The 23,116-nt window shown below is 40.3% G+C and overlaps 1 protein-coding gene across 2 annotated transcripts in view; it reads right to left on the bottom strand.

Moving 5' to 3' along the window:
* Window positions 1-23,116, bottom strand: part of SH3BGR (SH3 domain binding glutamate rich protein) — a 55,872-nt gene that overhangs the window by 5,690 nt on the left and 27,066 nt on the right. For both annotated transcript variants that reach the window (XM_072807017.1, XM_072807016.1), the window contains exons 4-5: window positions 11,808-11,882; window positions 11,021-11,113 (exon numbers count right to left, since the gene is read on the bottom strand). In XM_072807017.1, coding sequence (XP_072663118.1) covers window positions 11,021-11,113; window positions 11,808-11,882 — 168 coding nt within the window. The remainder of the gene's footprint in view (window positions 1-11,020; window positions 11,114-11,807; window positions 11,883-23,116) is intronic.

Raw genomic sequence — 23,116 nt, 5'->3', positions numbered from 1 at the left:
AAATGCCCAGCTAAGGAGCCACAGGTTCAACAAGCAAGCAGCTGGGCAAGAATTGCAATCGGCTTCATTTTGACACATAGCACCCCTTGCACAGCGGCAGCAATATAAAAATAGCATGCTGCCCTTGCAGTGTTAAATTAATGAAAATTATCACAAAATTCCTTATAATGAAGTCCCTGCCCCAGCACAAATAGAAAGCAAAACAAAATTTCTCAAACAAGCAAAAGCTCATTCTTGGAAGCTTTCACAATTAAACAGGAAGCATTAGGATATTTCAGCAAGCAGGAAAAGAAAAGGAAAGAAGAGAATTCATTCGTAAAAAACTTAAGCCGAGTTACAGATCTCCCCAGGTCTGGGGTCTCTTTCCCCCTTCTCATTTCCTATAACTCATTTCAATCACTGAAAGAAAATTAAGGGTTTGGGTTTCGTTGTTTTTTGGTTTTTTGTTTTTTTTTTTACTAAACACGAGTTCTTAATATAAAACAAACAGTATTGTCTTTGAAATTAGATGGACTTTTTACAATGAGCATCGAAACAGTAGATCTTGCAATCCAACTCCCTTGCCAACACTTCAGGTGACCTAGAATTTATGACCTAATCCAGTGCTTCTCAGACTTTCTGGGGCATCAGAAACACCAGAGCTTGCTAACACACAGTTTGCTGGGCTGCACCTCAGCGTTTCTGATTCAGGAGAGCTGGCACCAGGCCTGAAAAATCTGTATATACAGAGGTTCTCAGGCGATGTGGCGGCTGCTGCTGCTGCTGCTGCTCTGAGAACCCACTTTGAGAACCTCCAACACAATCTCTATTCCCTCCCTTAAATCACATCAATTGATAACCAGAGCATAATGAGCACTCCCAAGGAGTAGGCTTGGCATCACTACCCACTGAGGCCTTCATTTTCCAGGGTGCGTTATGTTTATTCACATTTTTGTGCATGCAAGTTATAGTCTAATGTAATTACATCATTTACATAAGCATCATGGAAATCAGAACATGAAAGGATATTTTGTTTTCTATGTGAACTTAACGGAATGCTTTGAAAAGACTCTGTACATGTAAGTCATCTTAAAAACTTATCATCAAATGAGGTATCAAAAAAGCTGGGATTGGGCAGCCCGGGTGGCGCAGCAGTTTAGTGCCACCTTCAGCCCAGGGCGTGATCCTGGAGACTCAGGATCGAGTCCTGCATCAGGCTCCCTGCATGGAGCCTGCTTCTCCCTCTGCCTGTGTCTCTGCCTCTCTCTCTCTCTCTCTGTCTCTCATGAATAAATAAATAAAAATCTTTAAAAAAAATAAAAAAAGCTGGGATGGCAGGGAAGACTCACAAAACCCAAAGAGATTATGCACCTAGCTTGCATTGTATTTTTAAATTTCTGCTCTATTTTTAAAAAGCCAAAACCGATTTTCTAGACAGACAAATGAGTTATGTTTATGTTAGAAAGACAACAGGAGGTGACTGGGTGATGGGCACTGAGGGGGGCACTTGATGGGATGAGCACTGGGTGATATATGTTGGCAAATTGAACACCAATAAAAAAATAAATTAAAAAAAAAGAAAGACAACAGGTAACTCCAATCATTGGACTCTTATTTAAAGAAATAGTCTTTATCTTACATCAAAAACATGGCAGGAAGTATACGTTTATATATTTCAAGTTAGAGTAAAAGTGTTAAGCCTCTACGTTTTTATAACTGAGCACTTGAAGTGACTTCTTCAGTTGGTCAAACCACCTTCAGTTCGAAACTTAGGACTTGAGGTCTTCCATTGTACCTGGGAATGTTGGTTATTATTTAAGCACAGACTCCATAAACAAACCTATCAGCCAACCCAAGAATAGATTGCATTCCATTACAGAGGATAAATCTTATTTCCTTAATTTGTATCTTTAATAGCTTTAATACTATTTTCTAGTTAAGTTTTGTGTGTTTTAAGTAGGCTTCACACCCAGAGCAGAGCCCAACATGGGGCCTGAACTCAAAACTCTGAGACCAACACCTGAGCTGAGATCAAGAGTCAGAGGCTTAACCGGCTGAGCCACCCAAGAGCCCCTCCAGCTTATCTTTTAATGCTTTAATTGTGCTTTTAAATCTTATATCCTCAGTACTCTTAATTCTTGAATATTTATTTTGTAGGATTCTTAATCTTTTATCTCTGTGACTCTTGATTCTTTTACATTTAAGTTCTTCTTACTCTACCTTATTCATAGAAGACATTTCTTTTTTCAATCCTTTATCTTATTGAATGCATATGTTTCCTTTACATCCTTAATTTTAATTCCTTTTATAATCCTTTTCTTTCTTTTCAGTGAGTGTTTTCTCTTATGGGCTTAGGAGGATGGCAAAGAGGCAGGCAATGCCCCGAACAGCGAATTGGAGGCTCCTGCTATCTATGTGATCTCTCATCCCCTTCAATCCTGGCCTTCTAAAATGAAGATAGACTCTCAACCTCAACTCTGTCAGACAACTGAAGGCATGCCAGACCAAGGCCTACAGGGTCTCATCCACTGGCCATGGGAGACAGGCTCCAGGAGGCTCTCTATTGCACACCAGTGGATGAGAACCAGTGCTCTAATATAACCTCAAGATGAAGAGGCAGGTTAGAAATTCTTCCCAAATCAGTAATGCTCTCCCTGGATAGGTTCCCACCATGTTATGTTTCCTAATGTCACATATCTTCCAGACACTTAAAGAGGAGCTGCATGTTTAAACTTCATAGTTTCTATGATACACAGCTATAGTGAAACATCTAAAATTGACCTCAGTGTTATATGCTACTTTGACAACTAGTAAAATCTGGAAGGCCAGAAATGGCCTAAACACTGGCCAAAGCTCCCACAGATTAGGATTAGGTCTCCTACCCAAGCAGCCTGCTTTACCGAGTACCCGGGCACAGTGCCTGTCCATCCCCTGGAATTATTCAACAAGCCAATCACATCCTCCATGTGAACCAAGGCACACTTTGCCCTCTTGATACCACAAAGCCTGCCTCCCACACCCCCAACTGTTCACACTGTCCCAAGTGCTCCCCTTGTGTCCCTACACTGTGTTGATGTTCTCATCCCTTGGGCTTGGAGAATATGTAATAAACTGCCATCAATCTCATCTGCCCGGTGTCAGGTTCTGTGTATCAGCCATCCCCATGACCATAGGAAGGGAATCCTTCCCTCACCAATAAGTTGAATAGGTGGCAATCAAAACAACACTGCTAAACACCATGCAAGCTGCATTAACTGTACACACTACCCAGGAAGGAGGAGGGGAAGAATGGAAGCATGACCTGGTCCAGCCCAGCCCAACTCTGCAGACAACACCTTCCCATAGGAGGCTCAGGAATGGTCCATGACCACACCCTATTTCTCCATCCACGTCTCTTTGCTACATTTACCTCCAACTTGCTAAAGTTCCCTTCTCAGCAGGCTAAAGGAGGATTTTCTGGGATGCCAGCTACATCAGCTTCTTCATATTATGAAGAACAAAGAGAACATGGCTAAGCTGCAATTCTCTGACCTAAAAGATGTTTTTATTAAGCACCGCTGTTAAATATGCTACTGTACCTCTTCTGTCACTGTCTCTCTCGCCTCTTCCTTAGGTCCATAAATAGGAATTGAAGAAAAAATATGAATTCAGTTAAGTTTTAAGTTGAGTCTAAAAATTAAACAAATAGAGGCGCCTGGTTGGCTCAGTCGGTTGAGCATCTGACTCTTTATTTCAGCTTAGATCGTGGTCTCGGGATCATGGGATCCAGCCCTGTGTCAGGCTCTGCACACTCAGTGCAGAGTCTGCTTGAAATTTTCTCTCTCTCCTCTCCCTCAGCCTCCTCATCTCCCCCTGCTCATGCTCTCTCTCTTTCTCTCTCTCTCTCAAATAAATAAATAAATAAAATTGCTTTATTTTTTTTTAATTTTTTATTTATTTATGATAGTCACAGAGAGAGAGAGAGAGGCAGAGACATAGGCAGAGGGAGAAGCAGGCTCCATGCACCAGGAGCCTCATGTGGGATTCGATCCCAGGTCTCCAGGATCGCGCCCTGGGCCAAAGGCAGGCGCCAAACCGCTGTGCCTCCCAGGGATCCCTAAAATCGCTTTAATTAAGTGGAGGGAGCAGTCCCTAAAAATTCCTCATGCCTTACTACTCAGGCAGTGAGCTTACGGAATCTTGCACTTGGGGGAGCTAAAAGCAATCTTGCATTCCCATAACCTCTCACTCAATCCCTCCTTTGGACAGATGAGGACATTGAGGCCACAGAGTTAAGCAATTTGCCAAAGGTCAGAGGACAAGTAAGCAACACAATCAGGACTGACTTTAAGGCTCCTGGCCCCTCATTTAGTGTCCTTCCTACTCTGTGATACATCTCAAGATCAATAACAGAAAAGGCAAAATCATGGAAGGCGGTGATAAGGACCCACCACATCCCTCAGTCCAGCCCTGTATCCTTGGCCAGTTCCGGAACCACACTATCAGATTTCTGAGGCTGGCAGGCAAAATACAGAACCTCAAAGGCTGCTCCAGCTGGCCAGGCCGGGTCAGCCCCACAGGTCTGCCTAGTACAGGGAATCTCCAAACTAATCCTTAGCCCTCTTTCAACGCACCAAGTTTTAGTGCTAAAATAATGTCCAAGAAAAGAGAGGTCCATGCTTGTTGGCTTCTCAGCAACGTGTTGAGTGGACGTCCCTAGCACTGCCTAAGTCTTCCCATGCCTTGGCCCTCCCATCCATGACCTCCAGCTTCTCTCACTCGGGGCACGGTGCCCTAGTCTTCCTTATCTCTGACCTGTTCTCCACACAGTGGCCAGGTATCTTGTAATAAAAGACAGCACACCTTACTTTGCTTCCCTCATGTTGAAAAACTTCCATCTTTTCAAGGAACTTCTATCCATTATTCATAGGATGGCCAAAAGGCCATCACAATCAGGCCCCTGCCCACCCCCACCCCTGCCATGTCCCTCACCACTCTTTATTTCAGCCATGTGGACCATGTGCCCCTTTCTCACATCGGCCACACTTTCCAGGGCACTGCTTAAAATGACATTTTCTTTTAAAAAAAAATTATTTATTTGAGAGAAAGAGAGAGCCAGAGAGAGTACAAGTGGAGGGAGGAGCAGAGGCAGAAGCAGGCTCTCCACTAGGCAGGAAGCCCAATGTGGGGCTGGATCTAGGACCCTGGAATCATGACCTGAGCCAAAGGCAGATGCTTAACCACCTGAGCCACCTAGGCGTCCCTTAAAATGACACTTTCAAGGAAGACTTTTCTGACTCATAGGCTGAGTTATGGGACCCCCCTTATTTGTTCCCATGACCATCATTTATCCATCTCACTGACGAGTCTGTGTACTCCTTGGGGCACGACTTGTGTGTTTATTCATTTTTGGATCTCCAGGATCCAGCCACTATCTGGAACCAAGATGTCAGCTCAATAAATGTGCTAAGTGACCAGATAAATGAACGTATACTCTGCCAGTAACTGTTTGGATCTCGAAGAACATTAATTTTCCTCTTACTCACAGGAGATCAAATTAAAATATGTAACAGACAATTATCAGCTACATAGAGTTCCACATTTTTCTAAATTCAGTTATTTGTATGAACTGAATTCAGCTGAAACAAATGCATCAACGAGATAGACACTGTTAAAAATGGGGTTATCCTTAAAGGGAGGCTGAAGGACAGTAGGGGGGCTTACAGGAATAAGCATAAGTCTCAACTTTTACAGCTTAGCCAGCAGCAGTTACCGAGGCACCTAGGACTCCATCAATATCTGAATTGACCTCAATTTCTTAATTAAATGGGGAAAGTAATTGCCCAGAGAATTTATAGAAATACTTCACCACAAAAAAAATCAAATATGGGGGCAGCCAGGGTGGCTCAGCGGTTTAGCGCCGCCTTCAGCCCAGGGCCTGATCCTGGAGACCCGGGATCAAGTCCCACGTCAGGCTCCCTGCATGGAGCCTGCTTCTCCCTCTGCCTGTGTCTCTGCCTCTCTCTCTGTGTCTCTCATAAATAAATAAATAAAATCTTAAAAAAAAAAGAATATCATAAAAAATCAAATATGCTTTGAAGAACCCAGATGTTACGATCACCAGTTCTACTAGAACATAAGCTCTGTGGGAGCAGGGACTTTGTCATTTTCCTTGCTCTGTCCCCAGTACCCAGAATTCTCCCTGGCATATGGCAGCACAGTCTGTCAATAAAAGGTTGAATGGATGCATTTATATATGCTACTTCTGCCTCGAATTCCTCATAGGAGGAAGGGGATATATTATGGAAACAGAACTTAAACCTCCATCCTTAGGTCACAGAATTGTAAAATATCAGAATTAGGCAGAACCTTAAAAAGCCATTCATATTCAATGCTTGCACGGACCTTTATGATGAACAAAAAATTATACTGGTAAAAAGTTTTCTGGGTTTTTTTTTAAGATCATTGTGATCACATGGTCAATTGAGCTAAGTTCTTGCAAATCTTAGGACAGGCTATGCACCATTCACTGGACGAAGCTACAACCTAAAATCATTTTACCTTGTTGTTCTTGTAAAGAAAGCTAGTCAGGGGAAGCCCCAAAAGTAGAAAGAAACCTTCACCAGCAACTATTCTTGTTGGGAACTTGGCCAGTGAGGCAGGCCACAGAGGCGGCAAGTGGCCAGGACTATGGACAGGTGTTGGCTGTGGTGAGTGTCAGGCAGTGGCTGATTAGGACAGGTGGCTGGTGTGGAAGGAAGCCAAGAGCCAGCCCAGAGTGACCTGAGGGGGGCAGGTGGCCTCAGAGTGGCTGGAAATGTCAGGGACAAGGGCAGAGTTCTCTCGATCTTCAGGCCTGAGACTTACCAGCTCGAGAACTTAAGCCAACATCCGCCCTTCGAGAAAGCAACTTTCCTCAGGACAGGTTTTGGAGGAAGCCGAGTGGACTTCACAAGCCATCATCATGTAGTCAGTCAAGCCAAGGTCTTAAAAGGTTTTGGAGAGGACCACTGAGTTGGCAGGGAACACAGCTTAAAATAATATTACTTCAGTGGGTGCAGCGGGTACAGTCTCCCATAAAGTGCTCATGAGGCCCCCAGTCTGCAGCCCCTTCCCCAGTGTGTGCCCTGAAGCTGGGGTGACCTTCTGCTTCCTTCCTTTCCTCCTCAGGTACCATTTACAAGCCTTGCCTCTCTGCCCTAGCCCCTTGTCCTTTCCAGGCCAGCAGGGAAGGCGACCACAGTCACCCCTCTACTGGGGTCTGGAGCAACAGAGGAGATCTCCTCAGGCATGAATGAACAGTCTTCCCAGTGTTCACTATCCTGCCTCCCAAATGCCCCCAACCTGCCAGCACATGGTTAGTGCACATCCTGGCATCTGGCATTTAAGAGCTGGGATGCTGGGGTTGGTGGTCAGGGGAGGCCGTTTCATTTCAAGAAGTCACGATTTCTGTCTCCACTTCTGATTTTTTTTTTAAATCAAGAGTGCTATTCTTAGATAAATACTCCTCCCCATTAAAATGGCATCAAGTGCGACCTGAGTGAGCACGTGCGACAGTTGGATCAGATGAACGAGCCCACACCTCACTTAGCTGGTTCATCACTTGGTTTATCACGGCCAGCTGCTGGAGGCAGTTGCTACCATGATACACTTGAAAACTGTTCTTAACACACCAATGAATGGTTTTTAAGACACAGATGAAAGGTGTGAAATAATGGTGGACACTGAATCGGGTCTGTAGTCTACTTAACAGAGAGGCACCAGCACCACGTGTCTGGTTTCCACCATGTACCATGGCTCCCTGACATGTCAGCATTGGGTGCAGCCAGGCGAAGGGCACACAGGATTCTGGACAATGTCCCTGTGAGTCTATGATTATTTCAAAATAGAAGGTGAAGATATGTGTGTACTCTTTGTCATACATAGTGTAACAGACTACTAGGATATGAATTACATTGGGCTCATACCACACAAAATGGGGAAAGGGAGGAGCATTAGTGCCGCTCCCACACTCCAAGAAGATAGCTGCAGATTTATAGTTCTGGGCTCCTAGGAAGAAATGATAGGCCTTGCTTTTTTAAATCCTAGGCTAGCTAGGAGAGGCAGTGAAGCTAGATGGTCCTTAAACAATGGGGCTTGGAGCTTAAGCTTGGAGTTGGGTTGATGGAAGCAGCCAGACTGAAGACAGAGGGGCAGGAGAAGGGACATTGCACCCAGGGGCAGCCACTGTGCTCCATCAGAGACATGTCCACCAACATCCCACCAGGGCAGAGGGCCCTGCCCAGCCGAGGGGCCAGCGCCCAACAGCTACTACAGGCAGCAGGACAGCCAGGTCACAGAGTGACCATCACGAAGAATCGGAGCCCTCTCCTCCGTCCACTGATGACTCGGGATAACCCAAGTCCCTGGGGAGGGAGTGGGTCTTCAACGCCCCTCACCCTGATGGAAGTTCCCACCAGCATGAGGTGGAGGCGTGAAGTAGATCTCACACTGTTCGAGAAATAAAGGAAGCTGATATTCTTGTCACACATCTTAGGAACCAGATGGAGGCCGACGGGTACTATGTTCCTTCTACCCCCCATGGAGCAAGCAGAGGGAGCCCTGATCTGTTTGAATAAAATGGGCCAGAAGGAGCAAAAGGTAAGACTCCGTGACATCTCCTCCAGGTGGTTTTCAACAGAGCCAGAGTTTCGTCTAAAAAGCATCAGATTGATCTGAGCTATAACATCTAGAAAAACCTACCAGGATGGGTCGAGTACTTTGGAAATCAAGTTTTAAAGAGGCAAAACACAGCAATCTAATTGACTTTTCTGTTTGCTACAAATAAGCCTTATCTAAGTCTGCGGGCACCGTGGGCCAAAAGGTGTCATGACGAACAGCCTAGGTGGCCTTCCCACCTTAACCTTTAAAAACAAATCCAAAGGGCACCTGGGTGACCCAGTCAGTTAAGCATCCACCTCTTGATTTCAGTTCAGGTCATTATCTCAGGGTCCTGAGATCAAACCCCAAATCTGGCTCCACGCTCAGCAAGGAGTCGGCTCGAGATTCTCTTTTCCTCTGCCCCTCCCTCTGCATGCACATGTGCATGCTCACTCTCTCTTTAAATAGATAGATAATAGATGAATAAATAAATAGGAACAAACCCCAAAACTATTAAAATGTATAAGAGGGAAAAAAATGAAAAATGAAAAATAAAATGGATAGGAGGTTCTTCAAGTGCAAAATACAGCCATTCTAAATATCAGATAGTTTTGTCTCCTTTTCAAATTTCAATCCATTACCCTATATATTCAATCCCAAAGGCAATCATATTATGTCATTTGTAATGCCTACTGACAAATCATGGGGTTCTTTTCCTTTATATAACTGGATTAAAGTAGGTCAAAGAGCACGGATCACTTGTCAAATTGGAAAAAGTCAGAATCTATCTTTATGTAGAATATTATTAAAGAGTTGAAAAATGAGTTTGATCATGAATGTGAATAATACATTCATCCAAAATTAAAATGATTTTACTTAGTCACTTCTTCATCACAGCTCAGGTGAAAATAACAAAAATGATTTTTTTTTCATTCCTATCAGCATTCACAAAATTATAATTTACTTTGTAAAGTGTTCTCAATAAAAAAAAAAAAAATGCTGGTTTTGATGGCTTACCACCTCCCTGAACAATAGCTGAGAAGAGGAAGCAGACCCATCCTTGCTGTAGTTATGAAAATGCTACCTTCCTCTCAGTACCCAGGAGAAAGGGATTGGGATGTAATGTTTCTTATCTTTGTCTCTCTGTTTTAAAAGAACCAAACTGGAAAAAAAAAAAAAGAACCAAACTGGATTTCAAAAAGTATAAATTGATAACACTGTAAAACATATAAAAACATGGATTTTTAAATTATGGGGTAATGAAATTGTCACTATATTTAATTTAAAATTTATTATTTCTGAATTTACAGACTGCCATGAAATTCCATCTAAATTCTGGGTCAGGATTAAAGATTTTTTGTCTTTCTTCCAAACAAAAGACTTCAAATAGTCTTAAATTATTAACACTTTGAAACAGCAATCTTTAAATATGAGGAATTTACCGCCCTGGCCCTTCCAAATTTAAATTCCTTAGGATGCAGACAAATTGATGCCCACCCCCACCCCAACACGCCCATAGCATGTTTCCCTAGTACCCTTCCTAACCACATTCCATCTGCTGGGAATGAGAGTCCAACTATCTTAAAAGATGCCTACGTATCTATAAATAGGTAAAAAGAATCATAAATAGGTAAAGATGCAAATCATCATGGTTCAGTAAACAGTCTTTGCTACAACTGGCCTAGTGCATTTCTACCACTGGCTCAGCCCGATGCCAGCAACCCCACCCACTCAGCTCCCTGTGCACCAGGGTCTCCCCTTACCTGACTTACTGGTTACATTCTCAGTATTCCTTGACTCAGTGGCCCATCTGATTCCCCATTCTCTCAGCTTGGCCATTCTAGAACTAGAGTCACCCCAGCCCTCCCATACCCCCTGCCCTTTATCCTGTGGCCTCTGAACTAGGACGCTTGTAGAATTAGATCACAGACCTTTGAGCAGCTGATATTCCCATGACTGGATCTGAATTGAGTGTGGGTTTCCCTCCCTGAGGCACCCCCTTCTCTCTCCCCAGCTCCTGTCGGCTTCCCACAAAATGTCCAACCCCTCTAGTTCTGTGTCCCAAGCAGGCAGTGTTCTTGGTGGGTGTTTTGCTGGGAATCCATCAATACTCATAAGGTTCCTTGTTTTATAAAAAACTTGAACCTAACCCTAACAACACAATTACAGATTATTAAAGCCTTGTCTAGTCTGTCCCTCCAGGCCTGGGTTCAGGGTCCTTCCTTGGTTTCCTTTTAGTCCCCTACCTGCCTTGACCACAGTGGTTAACGGTTCCTCCTGCTTCCTTCCTGGATGAACCCTCAGCTCCTGACTTCTGTGCTCTCTTCAGTGTGCCTAGGAAGATTCCTGGCACCTGGGCGGTGCTTCAATGCTTGTTGACCTGAATCCAATGAAAACTATGGTGCAAAATGCAAACACTCACATTCTTCTCTTGAGATTCAGTGAGGTTGCCTGCATCTTCATTGTCCTCTTTTTGTGCCTCATTTTCTCCAGCCTCTTCAGTCTTCTCTGTTCCCTGGTCGTAAAGCAAACCATGGTATCACTAACCTTAGATAAACTTTCAAGGGAAAAGCAAACTACACATGCTATGGTTTTCTTATTTGAATACACATTATACAAACAAAGCAAACATAGACTTCCTATTTATTAGGTCACTTAGCCACTAGAGTATAGAATCACCAATCCCCTATATTGCTCATTGGACCTGCTGTTGTAAGTCAATAGATCTGAGTCATGTGCCTGGTAAAGAAATAAACTCACTAATGAGAAGCTTGTAATTCACCCACTTAAGGCTTATGAAGAAAACTCCAAATGATTTGATATTTAGACAGTGTTTGCTTTCTGTTGCTTAAGTGGAGGCAGGTTTTATCATTTTAGAGAGAAAAAAAGATGATAGGGGATAGATAGTGAATACATACATGGATGGATGATGGATGGATGGAAGGATGGATGATGGATATGATAGATGAATGATAGATAATAAATGGATGAATGATGGATGGAGATGAATGATGATGATTGATGATAGATGATTAGATAGATAGATAGATAGATGATAGATAGATAGATAGATAGATAGATAGATAGATAGATAGATGATAGATAGATCTTCTATCTATGTAAAGTAGAATGACAGAAAAAATGAGAACCAAGCAGACATTCTGAGGAAGCTAGTCTGGGGGAAGATGGTTCAAGATATCAACTCTTACCTCTGCGGTGCTCTGTACCTCTCCCACTACATCACCATTGGGAAGGGAAGATGCATCCTCGGATGATTTTGTCACCTGCATCATATAAGTTGAGAACGTTAGAGAATTTTCTTGAGGATAATAACTTGCATTTCAACATCTTCTAACCAAGTAATGTTTGTCTTCATCCCTCACTTTATCTTTACAACAATACTATAGCCTGGTAAGTAGGACAATCACTACTACTCACACTTAAGAGATGAGAAAATCAAGGCATAAAGTGTCACATTGCAAATTAGGGATGGGGCTAGGTCTACACCTCCTACTTTATGCTCTTCGGACTTACCCACAGTTGCCAACCTTCTAAAATATTAAGTTATTTTTCTCATCATAAGAAAAAATTTTGTAACTGTGTGAGGTGATGTTTGCCAACTAAACCTACTGTAATCATTTCACTATAAATATATACACACACACACCCACACACACACACACATCAGTTCTTTACATTGTACACCTTAAACTAATACAATGTTATATGTAAGTTATATCTCAACAAAATTGGGGGGGAAATCAGTTCTTTTTATTACAAAGGCAGTTAAACCATTGACACACCCTCTAGTACCATGCTCTTATGGTAATCAATATTAAAATTTTGTTATATACCTAAATCTATCCTAATACATCATAGAGGTTTTTTTTGTTTGTTTGGTTGGTTGGTTGGTTGCTATTTTTGTTTTTGTGTGTGTGTGTGTTTCTTAAAACAGACATGGGAACATGGGGCACATATTGATTTTTTAGCTTGATATATCCTGAACATTTGCCCAGGTTAATTCAAATAGTTGTAGCCTCATTTTTTAAATATCTGCTGAATATTAAATATATAACTTATTCAAATATTTCCCAGCCAATAATTTTCCAGAATTTATATGTTTGTGCTTCAATAAACACTATACTAAGCTGAATAAAATGGTGGGGGTTTTATCAGATTTCTTTCCAAAACAAGAAATTGTAGCAATTAATATTCCACAGTAAATAAATTAACATCCTCTTTTCCTTTATCCTCATGACCAATGATTACTCTTTTTGGTCTCTACCAACACACTGGGGAGAAAATGAAAACAAAATTTTTGTTTTTGTTCCCATTTACATTTTCTTAATTACTAGAAGAGAAATGCATATTTTTCATGAGTTTTAGCCACTTACATTTCCTGTTCTGATACTTGCCTTCATGTTTTGCCCCTTTTTATTTGAGTTGTCTTTTATTATTAATCTTTAGAGGTTCTTTACATAATAGAAATATTAGCTCTTTGTCAAGTTACAACTTTAATTTTTGGTCTATACATTTTTGCAAATTTTGTACTTTTTAGTCTTTTAGCCTTTTATAAAAAGTAAATTTATCTAATTCTTATTCTCTGAATTGCAATGCTGTTATTTTATATTATTTATGAACAACAAGAGCCTTGATCCCTCTAGAATTTAATTTTGCCTATAATGTAAAGTAGGGCTCTGTTTTCATCCAGATAAACACCAAAGCATGTCTGCACTATTTATATAGCATCATATATTTGAATATACAGACATATCTATGAATATATTTATCAGTTTCCATGCCAATATACTGCTTTTATCAGTGTAGCTTTTAACATGAATTTTAATATTCAGAAAGGCAAGTTGCTAAACAGTTTTGTTTTTAATTTTCTTGGCTCCAGTGCCTGGGTGGCTCAGGCAGTCAAGAATCTGCCTTCAGCTCAGGTCATGATCCTAGGGTCCTGGAATCAAGTCCTGTATTGGGCTTCCCACTCAGCACAGAGTCGGCTTGTCTCTCTGTCCCCTGCCGCCGCCCCCACCCCTGCTTGTGCTCTCTCTCTCTCACTCTTTCTCTTAAATAAATAAAAAAATAAAATATTTAAAAGTAAATAAGTAGGTAAATAAAAATAAATTTTTCTTGGCTCTTCTCAGATGTTAATTATTCCAATAAATTTTAAGGTCATTTTCCTAGTGTCAAATTTTTTAAAATAAGATTTTGATTAAAATAGCATTAAATAGGGGTGCCTGAGTGGCACAGTCGGTTAAGCTTCCAACTCTTGATTTTGCCTCAGGTCATGATCTCAGGGTTGTAAGATCAAGCCCAGCATGGGACTCCACACTTAGCATGGAGTCTGCCAGAAGATTCTTTCTCCCTCTCCTTCTGCCCCTCCTGCTTGTACTCTTTCTAAAATAAATAAATAAATCTTTAAAAAGATAAAATATCATTAAATATATTTATTAGCTTAGATAATTTTCACTTCTTATTGTTAAGTCATCCTATCCAGACACATTGTAGGTCTTTCTATTACATTTTTATTTGTGGGTGTCTTTCAGAATAAAATTATGTTCTTCATAATACAAAGCTCTATATGGTTGCTGATAAATTTATTCCTAGATATTTTATAGATTTTTATCACCACTGTGAATGAGATTTGATTTTTATATTTTAACTTCCTATCCATTATTGTTGATATAAATAAAAGCTAATTTTTAATGTTTTTCTTTTATCCAGAAACTTAATAAACTCATTAATTCTAATAGATTTTATTGGAGTTTCTTGAGATTTCCAGGTATACAATTACATTATATACAAATAAAGACCATTTTAAAATTTCATATATATTACATATACATGACACATTTTCTTACATGACTATAATAACTACAGCTTCTGAAACAAAGTTTAATAGTAATGACAGACATGCCTCTCTTGCTTCTAATTGTAATAGAAATGATTCAACATGTCAGGATTCACTGTGACACTTACAGCTGCCTTTTGATAATTTGGTTTTTATCATGTTTAATTAATTTATTTCTATTTGTATTTTAATCCATTTTAATTTTAACTAAGAATATCTGAAGAATTTTATGGAATATCTTCTTGGTATTTATGTAAGGAATCATATGGGTTTACTCCATTAATCAGTTCATGTAAGTAATTATGTTAATAGAATAAATTCTGCTTTGTATTATACAGTTTGCTAACATTTTATTTAAACTTTTCCCCTCTATGTTTATAACAGAAATTGATCTCTGTAAACTGAAAATATTCTAAGTAATATATCAACTGGTATCAACTGGTGTATATCAATTTTGTATATAATTTGATTATAATCAAATTACATATATATGTATTCAAATTACTTTTATTTGAATCAAATATATATGTACATATGCCTGTCCATATGCACAAAGACACATTCTCCCTCTTTTGTATTTAATTGATTTGGCCTTTTCTTTTTATTGGTTCATACTGCCTATATTTTATTTTGTTTTCTTGTTATTAATTACTCAAATTGAATATTTATTTTAGGAGCATCTGGATGACTCAGTTGGTCAAGTGTCTGACTCTTGATCTCAGCTCAGGCCTTGATTTCAGGGTTGTGAGTTCAACTCCACATCAGGGGTGGAGCCTACAATCAATCAATCAATCAACAGTTTTACTAAGTTTTTACCTTTCTTTTTTAATTATAAGAATATTTAAAGTTAACAATTTTGCTCTGTATAGAGATCTGACTATATATTGGGGCTTAGGTATGAAATAACCTCTCTTACTATTTGATGATTTGTAATACCAGGGGTTTGTTTTGGTTTTGGTTTTTTTTTTTTTTTTTTTTTTGAGAGTAAAAGAGAGAGTTGGTGGGGAGGGGCAGAGAGAGAGGGAGAGAATCCCAAGCAGGCTCCATGTCCAGCATAGACCCCACACAGGGCTCAATCTCATGACACCAGCTCATGACCTGAGCCAAAATCAAGAGTCAGGTGCTTAACCAACTGAGCCACCCAGATGCCCCTATAATTTCAGTTTTCTCTTCTTTGGATACAGAGTTATTTGAAATGGTATATATTTACTTCTTAAGTTTCTAAGATATTTTTCTTTCATATTATAATTCTGTATTTGGGATATGAATGTAGTCTATAAAATTATCTCCTTTTGAAATTTATGAAGGTTTTCTTTGTGACCAAGTATATGATAGCTGTGGAAATTATTTTAATAAGTACAAGGGAAGAATACATTTTATTAATATCTATCTATATAGTTATTCATGTGTGTAGGCATATGTACATCCTATATATATTAAATTTTCTAATTATTTTTGTGTGTATGCTTAAAGTACTACCTGATAAGTACTATGTATCTATTGAAAGAAACATTGTATTTCTCAGTTTTTAATTTATATATTTGACTGTTATGTAGCATGATCCATAATAATTCATGACTACTATATTTTCTTCATAGATTTTTATCATTTTTCACTATATAATACCTTTTTCACCTAGTTAATGTTTTTGGCCTTGAATTCCTCTTTATTTGATATTATTAATGCCACTCCAGCTTTCTTGTTATTTGTATATGCCTGCTGTATACTCATTCCTTTATTTCAATTTTTCTTTAAATGAATGTTTTATTATGCTCTCATAAATAACATGTGGCTCAATCTTTGTTAAAATCCAACTTCACTGTCAACTCTAATTCCATTATAGCCAAGTAATCTCCTTTGGAACCCAACCTTCCAACAGATAATGACTATGAATTCTGAATCTAAAAAAAGAAACAAAGAGGGCCACCTGGCTGGCTGTTGGTAGAGTATGAAATTCTTGATCTAGGGTCATGAGTTTAAGCCTCACATTGGGTATGGAACTTACTTTAAAAAACAAACAAATGAGCAAACAAAAGAAAAGAAAAAATAAGAGAAAAAGTAGCCAAAGTAAGAAGATTCAAGAAGGACCTGACATTTAAAAGATATAAATAATTTGCACATCCATATTCATAGCAGCATTATTCACAGTAGCCAAGAGATAGAAACAATCCAAATGTCCATCAATGAATGAATGAATGAATGAAATGTTATATATACCTACAATGGAATATTATTCAGCCTTAAAAAGAGAAGTTATCCTGTCTCATGCCACAACACAGATGAATCTTGATTGCATTATGCTAAATTAAATAAGTCACTCACAAAAAAAATGTTTGATTCTACTTATATGAGATATCTAAAATAGTAAAATTTATAGAAACAGAAAGTAAAATGTTGGTTACCGGGACTGGGGAGAGGAGAAAATGGGGAGTTGCATGAGTATAGAGTTTTACTTTTGCAGAGTGAAAAATTTCTAGAGATCTTTTACACAGCAATATGAATATACTTAACATCACTGAACTATACACTAAGAAATGGTTAAGATGGTTAAAAAAAAAAAAAAAGAAAGAAAGATGAGAATGGTACTGAGTGAGTTACTGTTTTCAGGGCTTAAGTCTGAGAATAGGGGGAGATAAAACCACAACAGAAAACTCAGGGGTTTTTGTCTGAAGCATCAGAATACAGAACTAAAGCACAAATAACTCAGCAGAGACTTGGGCTGCTACCAGATACATAGAGTTTGCAGTTTGATTCTCATAAAGTAAATGTCTACTGAAACAAAAAATAGTCAATATTTTTCAGAGGAATGCAACAAAATATAGTCTGCACAACACAATATTTGCTATATCTGACAACCCAAAATACTTGAGATATAAAGAACAAGAAAATATGACCCATTCTCAAGAGAAAAAAACAATAAATGGAAACAACCTCTGAAAGGACCCAGATGTTAGAATTAACAGAGAAGGATTTCAAAGCAATTATATCCTACCCGTGCTCAAAGAAGTAAAGAAAAATATGCTTGCAATGATGAAACAATGGGAAATTGTTCACCAGCAGAGAAATAAAAACTATAGGGGCACCTGGGTGGCTCAGCGGTTGAGCATCTGCCTTTGGCTCAGGTCCTAATCCCAGGGTCCCTCAGCGGGGAGCCTGCTTCTCCCTCTGCCTGTGTCTCTGCCTCTCTCCCTCTCTCTGTGTCTCTCATGAATACATAAAATCTTTAAAAAAAGAAATAAAAACTGTAAAAATTGAACAAATGGAACATTCCAGAACTGAAAAAAGATAACATCTAAAGTAAAAAAAAAACAAAAAACAAAAAAAAAAACCTCACTAGACTGGATGCAGAATGCAGAATGAAAATTACAGGGAAAAAATACAAGAACATAAAGAAAGATCAATAGAAATCATCTAGGGGCGCCAGGATGACTCATTTGGTTGAGTGTCTGACGCTTGGTTTCAGCTTAGCTCATGATCTCAGAGTCATGAGATCAAGCCCTGTGTTGGGTTCCATCCTGAGCATGGAGCCTGCTTAAGATGCTCTCTTTCCCTCTCCCTCTGCCCCTCCCTGCTCGCTCTCCCTCTCTCATAAATAAATAAATAAATAAATAAATAAATAAATAAATAAATAAAAAAAATCATCTAATTTGAAGATCAGATAGAAACAAGATTTTCTAAAAATGAAAAAAGCATCAGGGAAGTATGAAATAATAACAAAAGTTTTCACATATAGATAATGGGAGTTTCAGAAGGAGAAACAAGAGCAAATGGAGCAGAAATTATATTTGAAAATTAATAGCAAAAATTTTCCTAAATTCGGTAAAAGAGACAATTTTACAGATTACAGAATCTCAGCAAACCACAATAAAGATAAATGCAAAGAAAATTATACTTAGGCACATCATAATCAAATGGCTAAATACCAAAGCAAAAGAGAATGTCTTGAAAGTGGCCAGAGAAAACTGACATTGCATACAGGGAACGAGGATTCCAAAAAATCCTCATGTTTTATCAGAAGTATAGAGACCACAAGACAAAATTTAAAAAGCCACATTTAAAACACTGAAAGAAAAAAATCATCAACTAAGAATTCTATGCTCAATGAAAAAATGAGTGGGAAATATCAGAAGGGGAAACAGAACATGAGAGACTCCTAACTCTGGGAAACGAACTAGGGGTGGGGGAAGGAGAGGTGGGCGGGGGGTGGGGGTGACTGGGTGACGGGCACTGAGGGGGGCACTTGATGGGATGAGCACTGGGTGCTATTCTATATGTTGGCAAATTGAACACCAATAAAAAATAAATTTACAAAAAAAAAAAAAAAAAAAGAAAACATTCTTCAAGAAGGAAAGCCAAGACCGCTTCAGATAAAAGAACAGTAGGAGAACCTGTTGCCAGCAAACATGTGCTACAGAACAATGCACAAGGCTAAAGTAAGGTCTTTGGGTCAAAGAGCGATGGTGCTAGATGGAAACTTGATGCTTCAGAAAGAATAAAAAGCATTAGAAAAATTTTTAGGGCAGCCCAGGTGGCTCAGCGGTTTAGCGCTGCCTTCAGCCCAGGGCCTGATCCTGGAGACTTGGGATCGAGTCCCACGTCGGGCTCCCTGCATGGAGCCTGCTTCTCCCTCTGCTTGTGTCTCTGCCTCTCTCTCTCTCTCTCTCTCTGTCTCTCATGAATAAATAAATAAAATCTTTAAAAAAAAAATTTCAAAAAAGAAAAATTTTTAAATGTCTTTGTAAACAGAAAACATTTTTTCCTCTTACTTTCTTTAAAACACATAGAATTGTTCAATACAAAAATTATGATGTTATATAGTAGAGTTGATATACACACAAGAGTGATACATATGATAAGACAGCATAAAGGATGGGTCTGGTAAACACAGATATTTGACTGCAATGTTTCCGCATATTATACAGCGTTACAATACTAACCTCTAACTCAGGGCACCTGGCAAGCTCAATCAGTGGAGCATGTGACTCTTGATCTCAGGGTTGTGAATCTGAGCTCCATGTGGCACGTTTAGATTACTTTAAAAAAAAATATTCACTATAATGCTAACTCTAAACTGTGAAATACTAAGAACATATATTACAATCACTAGAGCAACCATTATAAAGTAGTTCAAAGAGATATGGCTCAAAATCCAATAGATAAATTGAAAGGAAATCCTAAAATACACTCAACCTAAAAGAAAGCAAAATAGCATGGAACAAAGGAATAAAAGGATGGGGACAAAGAGAAACAAATAATAAAATAATAATAATAAATCTAAACAAAACCAATTCAATGATTACTTAAAAGTTAACAGATTGGACACGTGGGTGACTTAGTGGGTTAAGCATCTGCCTTCGGCTCAGGTCATGATCCCAGAATCCTGGGATCCAATCCCAAACAGGGCTCCCTGCTCAGTGGGGACTCTGCTTCTCCCTCAGCAATCTCCCTCTGCCCCTCCCCCAGCTCATGCTCATGCCCACTCTCACAAAAATAAATAGAATTTTTTTTAAAAGAAGGTAATGGACTAAATGATGCAATTGATCACAGGCACTGTCAGAATGAATGAAAATGCACAAGAGCCAATTCTACGTTGTCTGCAAAGACACACCATAGAAACAAAAGCACAGGTAGGTTGAACATGAACTGACGGTAAAAGATGTATCACGCAAATGGCAAGCAGAAGTCCGGAGTGGGTTTGTTAATATCATGATGAAAAGATAGAAAGACAAAGAGTATTACCAGAGACTAAAACAGTGACACTGATGGGGCGCCTGGGTGGCTCAGCTGGTGAGGTGCCCAACTGTCAATTTCAGCTCAGCTCATGATCTCAGGGTGGTGAGTTCAAGCCCCGTGTCAAGCTCTGTGCTGAGCGTGGAGCCTGCTTGAGATTCTCTCTTGCCCTCTGCCCCACCCCCACCCCACTCATGCTCTCTCTAAAAAAAAAAAAAAAAAGACATCTGATAAGGATAAAAATGTCAACCATTAGGAAGTCATAACACTCATCAGTACGAACATGCCTAACCATGGAGTTTTAAACTAGACAAAGCGTAGATCGGCAGGATTAGAGGGAGGAGCAGACAATTCACAACTGTAGTTGGAGATCTGAGCACGCCCCCTCTCATCAGCTGTGGAACGACTATGCAAGAAATCAAATTGTCTTTTTTCTTCTGTTTTCCTTCTTTTTTGGGGGGGGGTGAGACGGCCAAGAACTTCAGCCTTTTTAAATTTAGTAGAACAATTGATGTACTTCAATTCCTTTTGCTGTATTAATCCATTATTCATTATTCATCTGGCTTCTCCCATGTGACTACTCTCCTTCTCTTGCTGGCTCACATCTCTCCATTCTGTCTTCCTCAGCTCTGTCCTCTACCTTGTTCATCTAAATATTCTGAAATGTTTTTTTTATTTCAATTTTATTTGAATTTTTTATTTCAATTTTATTTGTTGTGCTGCTTAGTTTCCTACTCCTAAAACTTTGAACTCTTTATTAATATATCCAATTATATAATACATAGGATCATGAAAATGGCTTACCTGCCTTCCTCCAATTAAAAGGAGACCCTCAGGGCAGCCTGGGTGGCTCAGCGGTTTAGCACGACCTTCAGCCCAGGGCCTGATCCTGGAGACCTGGGATCAAGTCCCACGTGGGGCTCCCTGCACGGAGCCTGCTTCTCCCTCTGCCTGTGTCTCTGCCTCTCTGTCTCCCTCCCTGTGTCTCTCATGAATGAATAAATAAATAAAAGTCTTTGAAAAAAATAATAAAAATAAAACGAGACCCTCAGAACACCTGTATTTTCTTTTCTCCATATTCCCCATCCATAATGGATATTCCCTTTCTCACATACTCCCTCCCACAACCCCTGGATTTTTCCAAGATGGTTTAAAATTCTTTTTTTTTTTTTTTAAGTTTGTTTGCTTGTCTATGAGAGAGAGAGGCAGAGGGAGAAGCAGGCTCCCTGAAGGGAGCCTGATGTGGAACTTGATCCCAGGATTCTGGGATCATGACTTGAGCCAAAGGCAGACACTCAACCACTGAACCACCCAGGCACCCCAAGATAGTTTAAAATTCTTGATGTCACTATTATTACAGTGTTTTCCTTCACAGAAGTGGCTCTTGACATTAGCAGCACATTTAATTCATCTGGGAGCTTTCATCATTCATTGAGCTTGGAGGCAGCCCTGGCATCCAATAGCATTAACAGCTCCCCAGGTGCTCCTGCAGTGCAGCCCGGGTTGAGGCTGACTGCCAGGATGTAGCCTTCTCCCAACCCTCTAGGGAGGACCCTCTCCGGGGCCTGCCTGCCTCCCCACCCAGCTCACACCCCTCCCCACCCAGGAACAGGCACTTCTGCTGACCACTGACCACTGAGGGGCTGAGGGCAGGATGCAGGTGGATGGAGGCTTCCACCTTCCAGGCTGCTCCACATCACCTCCCAGCTCCCACCCTGGGCCCTCCTGTGTCTCAAATCCACCTCCTAGGGATAGGGAGAGCCCTGTGAACCACTCCCACCTGGGCAGGGCCTGGCCTTAGTTTCCCCCTTCAAATCAGCCCTTTTGCCTCCCATCTTCCAAGTGTTCTTCCCTAGTTCTTGGTCCTCAGACAGCATCGTTGGGGCTTTCCTGCATGGTGATCAGACAAGGGGTAGTAGCATCTTCAACTGGAAGGTCCTCCCCTGTCTCTTTAACTATTCATTCTCTTCCTTCCATCAGGCCTTTTGATCTTTCTGGAACTCCTGTTATTCATAGATCAGGTCTCCTGTGTCTGAATTCCAAACTCCTGGCTTCCACGCATGGTTTCTACTTCATCACGTTTTATTTCATGTTTGATGTATTTGCCCCTGTTGAGCTCCTGGAAGCAGGATCAGGCCTCAGCTGTGTCCACTGTCTGTTGTCCATGTTGCAGTTTCAAATTAGCAAATCCCAGAACAAGTGCTCGAGCTCCAGACTCAGCCCTCTTACGGCTCCTGTTAAATGTTTTTCCAGGTCTCCTCTGGCTTCATCATTCATGCTCGTTCAGTAGAAGGCACCTGATCCAGCCGCTCGGTTGGTCTTCCTTCCACAGGTTACTGGGAAATGCTGAGCTTACTTAGATATTTTTGCCATTACTCAAAATTGCTTTCAACAGGCACTAACTAATCACACCAGAAAATGAGTATCAAAACTTATCATCATGTATCATTTAGGACCAAAAACTCCATGATGCAGATATATCATCTGTGGATGTGTTCAAAGAGCAAATCCACCTTCCAACAGAGGATGCAGCATGACCACCCCCAGAGGGATGGGAAGCCTCTTTTGAGCAATGTTGGTATTGCTGTTGGGAATCTCAAAACTTCCTGGGATAGTGAGGAGGACATCCCTCCTCCCTGGGATGTAAGGATTCTGACACCCAGTAGTCATCCCCATAGTGTTCTGTGAACACAATGCTCTGACATGGGCATGACCATCCTCATCTCCACCAGCCAGGGGAAATCTAATTACATATATAAGTGGGTGTTTGCCACTGATATCTTAATAATATTCCCCTGACTAAAATAATGTATAGAAGGCATTGATTCGGGACACCTGAGTGGCTCAGCGGTTGAGCATCTGCCTTCGGCTCAGGACGTGATCCCGGGATCTGGGATTGAGTCCTATATCGGGCTCCTTGCAGGAAGCCTG

Source organism: Canis lupus, chromosome 30, assembly GCF_048164855.1.
Source record: "Canis lupus baileyi chromosome 30, mCanLup2.hap1, whole genome shotgun sequence".
Lineage (NCBI taxonomy): Eukaryota > Metazoa > Chordata > Mammalia > Carnivora > Canidae > Canis > Canis lupus.
This window is presented reverse-complemented; position numbering and strand designations above follow the sequence as displayed.